The sequence below is a fragment of the Cebus imitator genome, unplaced genomic scaffold (genome assembly GCF_001604975.1).
Source record: "Cebus imitator isolate Cc_AM_T3 unplaced genomic scaffold, Cebus_imitator-1.0 Scaffold105, whole genome shotgun sequence".
Lineage (NCBI taxonomy): Eukaryota > Metazoa > Chordata > Mammalia > Primates > Cebidae > Cebus > Cebus imitator.
In genome coordinates, this window is record NW_016107420.1 from 5,895,276 (window position 1) to 5,900,140 (window position 4,865).

Consider the following 4,865-nt stretch of genomic DNA (forward strand, 5'->3'; position numbering starts at 1 on the left):
AAAAAAAAAAAAAAAAAGAAAAATTGTCTTCCATTAAACAGGTCCCTGTACCAAAAAGATTAAGGACTGCTGAAATAGCTGACAAATAACCCATTTTCTGACTTACTGCTTAAATTACAAATATCTGTCAATAGTAACAAGAAAAGTATATTAAATTTTTTTTGTTTTTTGAGCCTCTGTAACCCAGGCTGCAGAGCAATGGCATGGTTTCTGCTCACTGCAACCTCCGCCTCCCAGGTTCCAGCAATTCTCCGGCCTCAGCCTCCTGAGTAGCTGGGATTACAGGTGCCCAGCTGATTTTCACAATTTTGGGGGGAGACTAAATGATGAGAACACATGGATACATAGAGGGGAACAACACACATTGGGGTCTTTCAGAGGGTGGACGGTTTAGTAGAGACAGGGTTTCACTATGTTGGCCAAGCTGGTCTCAAACTCCTGACTTCAAGTGATCTGCCTGCCTTGGCATCCCAAAGTGCTGAGATTACTGGTATGAGCCACTGTGCTCAGCCGAGTATATTAATTTTTATTTCCTAATGTGTCTAAGTTATAAAGTACATGAACAAAGAATATATATAAACACATTAACTTAAGGTGAAACTATAGTCTAACAATAAAATAATATCTTAACCTGACATTAAATGACATAATTTTAATTTTTTAGAATTATATTTTAATTTTAAATCTATTAAACAAATAAAGGGCAAGCATCTTACCACTTAGGCATCTTCGACGATACTTGTGGTATACTTGCTGGGTAAAGCCATTTTCCTTCAGAAGTTCATGAGAAGGATGCTGGAACTTTGGGAATGAATGAGGAGTACATCCATAACTTCCTGCTAGTGGTGTACCTTCTGAAGGTGAAGCATTTGAAGTACTGTTTGAAGAAGGGGAAAAAAGCTTTCAAAATGAAAAATTAAGAACCCAGTATACGAACCAATTTGTACTATTTTTTTTTTTCATTATTGGGGGTCTGAGCAGTGGAAAAGACTGTAGTCCCTAAAACTCTCCTAAATTAATGACACACAGATTTGTATATAGTGTCATATATAATGACACACAGATCTGCTATTTATGTTCAATACACAGTTTACATAAATTCAGAAGCTGATAAAGAGGATGGTCATAAACTCTCAAGCTAACACAGTAAGTAAAAGCAGACAACTAAATAGCTCATTCTTCCTCCAAATCATTAATTTAGATTAGTTTTTTTTTATTATTATTATGGCACTATGGAAATTTCCAACTTACCTTGAATAATTTAGGTTAGTGATGTAAACTGAATACATGGAGATAAGGAACAAAATCTGGCACAATGATAGACAATAATTTCTCAAAGATACCCCTGGAATTTTCTTTTTTTTTTTTTTTTTTTAAGGCATCAAAAGACAGAACCTGCAATTCTCTAAATCAATTCCACTTTTAATCTATCTCCTAAATCTGTCTTTTCCTTCTCATCTGCACTCCACTATTCAAATTTAGACCTTCCTCTTCTTTTACTTGAGTCTCCTTGACTTTCTAATGTCCCTTCTCTATCCTGCCACCAAAGTGATCTTCCTAAAACATTAATCTAAATCAGTGGTTCTCAAAGTGGTCTATGGATTGTTGGAAGGTTCCTAAGAACCTTTTACAAAGTCTACAAGTCAAAACTACTTTCACAATAATAAGAAGACGTTGTTGGCCCTTTCCACTGTGTTGACATTTCTACTGATGGTACAAAAGCAATGGTGTATAAAACTGATGTGAATTGAGGCAGTGGCACCAAACCTTACTTACTTGTGACTGCATTCTTCATTGTTATGCACTTGCAATTAGAAAAATAAAACAATTCCAGTTTCAACTTAAAAATATCCTTGATAAAGCCAAAAAATTAACTCTATAAAATCTCACTCATGAGTACACATCTTTTTGCGTGTGGCAAACATGAAATGGAAGCTTGTTTTGCAAGATGAAAATGTTTTGGAGATCTGTTTCACAACAATGTAAATATACTGAACACTACTGAGTTGTACATTTAAGAACTGTTAAGATGGTAAATTTCATGTTATACATTTTTATAATTTTTAAAACCTTAGAAAAAAGCACAAAGCATTTTTGTAGTGTATTAACCTACAATAGGCCGGCTGTGATGGCTGACACCTATAATTCCAGAATGTTGGGAGGCTGAGGCAGGTGGATCACCAGAGGTCAGGAGTTCAAGACCACCCTGGCCAACACAGTGAAACCCCACCTCTACTAAAAATACAAATATTAGCTGGATATGGTGGCACATGCCTGTAATCCCAGCTACTCAGGAGCCTGAAGCAGGAGTATCGCTTGAACCCAGGGAGGTGGAGGTTGCAGTGAGTTGGGACCAAGCCACGGCACTTCAGTACACTCTACCCTTATAACCTCATTCAACCTTATCACCTCCTTAAATGCCCTATCTCCAAAAACAGTCACATCAGGAGTTAGGGATTCAACATATGAATTTTGGGAGTGTGGGGGGAGCATAATTCAGTTCATAACACTATCTTAGTGGGCATAAAGTGGTATTTCATTTTGGCTTTTTGAATTTGTGTTTCCCTAATGACTATGTTGAGCATCTTATCATGGGTTTATTGGCCATTTGTATATCTTGTAAATCTTCTTTGGAAACTGTCTACTGAAGTCCTTTGCACTATTTTTTTTGAGACGGAGTCTTGCTCTGTTGCCCAGGTTGGAGTGCAGTGGCGCAATCTCGGTTCATTGCAACCTACACCTCCCAGGTTCAAGTGATTCTCCTGCCTCAGTCTTCCAAGTAGCTGGGATTATAGGCATGCACCATCATGCCTGGCTAATTTTCATATTTTTAGTAGAGACGGGGTTTTGCCATGTTGGTCAGGCTGGTCTCGAATTCCTGACCTCGGGTGATCCACCCACCTCGGCCTCCCAAAGTGCTGGGATTACAGCCACCCCTCCCACACCTTGCTTCAAGTGTCAGAAACCTGGCCACTGGGCCAAGGAATGCCCCAGTCCAGGATTCCTCCTAAGCCCTGCCCCATCTGTGTGGGGGGGGCCCCCACGAAAGTCGGACTGTCTGACTCATGTCGCTGCTCCCAGAGCTCCTGGAGCTCCAACCAAAAGCTCTTGGACTGAATCCTTCCCAGATCTCCTCAGCTTGGTGGCTGAATACTGATGCTGCCCGAACATCTTGGAAGCCCCCTGGACCATCACGGACCCCAAGCTTCGGGTAACTCTTACAGTGGAGGATAAGTTCATCTCCTTCTTAATCACGTCAGGGCTACCCACTCCACGCTGCCTTCTCTTCAAGGACCTGTCTCCTTGGCCTCCATAACTGTTGTGGGAATTGACGGCAAGCCCTCCAGGCCTCTCACAACTCCCCAAGTCTGGTGTCAATTAGGCCAGCGTTCCTTTTCACATTCTTTCCTAATCATCCCCACTTGTCCAGTTCCCCTGTTAGGCCAAGATATCCTAGCAAAACTGTCTGCCTCCTTAAGTATTCCTGGGCTACAGCTGCACCTCATTGCCGCTCTCCTCCCCAAACCATACCTCCTTCAATAGCTCTCCTTATGTCCGCCTACCTTAACCCTAGTGTGCGGGACACCACCTCCTCATCTGCTGCTGTAAGTCACTCACCACTCGTCATCCCCTTAAAACCTAACCACACTTACCCTGCCCAGCACCAGTACCCCATCCCACAAAAGGCTTTAAAGCCTGTTATCACTCATCTATTACAACATGGCCTTTCAATTCACCCTCCTGCTTCTTCAGCATCTATACTCAAAGGGGGTTCGTGTATCCCCTTTCCAAGCCCAAATTTGTTCCCCTATCCTAGCTGTCCAAGAAAATGAGACAAATTCTACAGAGTATGCTGAACAGCTCTCCTGCCACCTTCAGATCGGGTGAGCAGTCTCCCCCTCTTTCTCTCTCTTTTCCTTTAGAGAAGGGGAGACAAGTCTCTCCCCTCCTCTCTCTTTTCCTTTCGAGAACAGGAGACAAGCCTCTCCCTATTTCTCTTTTCCTTCGAGAATGAGAGACAAGTCTGTCCCCTCTGTCCCTCTTTTCCTTTCAAGGATGAAAGACAAGTCTCTCCCCTGCGCTCTCTTTTCCATTAGAGAACAAGAGACAAGTCTCTCCCCACTCTCTCTCTCTTTAGAGGAGACAAATCTCTCCCCAGCTCTCTCTTTTCCTTTAAATCCCAAGAAGATAAGTCTCTCCCTCTTTCTCTCTCTTTTCCTTTAAATCTTTCTCCTTCTAGTAGAGATAAAGAGACACTCTATCCGTGTGGAGCCGGAGGAGACAAGTCTCTCCCTCTCGCTCAAAAACTCAGAGGTCAGTCACGGACTCGGGAAGACAAGACTCTCCCCTTGCTGTCTGGTCAATTGTGGGGATGCCTGCCTTGATCACTCACCCACCTTACAGCCCAAAAATCAGTCAGGGAGCCAACTGAAAACCCTGGTAGCTGATCACTCCTTCTCCTAGTCTCTACTCTGCTCCTTTCCTTAAAACTTATCTCCTTGGGCTGGGCACGGTGGCTCACACCTGTAATCCCAGCACTTTGGGAGGCTGAGGCAGGCAGATCACCTGAGGTTGGGAGTTCCAGACCAGCCTGACCAAGATGGTAAAACCCTGTCTCTTAAAAAAAAAAAAAAGCAGTGCAATCAAGTTAGAGCTTAGAATTCAAAAACTAACCAAGAACCGCACAGCTTCATGGAAACTGAACAACTTGCTCTTGAATGTTGACTGGATAAACAATGAAATGAAGACAGAAATAAAGATGTTCTTCGAAACCAACGAGAATGAAGACACAACATACCAGAATCTCTGGGACACATTTAAAGCAGTCTCTAGAGGAAAATATATAGCAATAAGTGCCCACATGA

The 4,865-nt window shown here is 42.3% G+C and overlaps 1 protein-coding gene across 3 annotated transcripts in view; it reads right to left on the reverse strand.

Moving 5' to 3' along the window:
• The window catches only part of LARP1B (La ribonucleoprotein 1B), a 182,403-nt gene that overhangs the window by 26,685 nt on the left and 150,853 nt on the right, over window positions 1-4,865 (reverse strand). For all 3 annotated transcript variants that reach the window (XM_037741735.1, XM_017537657.2, XM_017537656.2), the window contains exon 15: window positions 717-877. In XM_037741735.1, coding sequence (XP_037597663.1) covers window positions 717-877 — 161 coding nt within the window. The remainder of the gene's footprint in view (window positions 1-716; window positions 878-4,865) is intronic.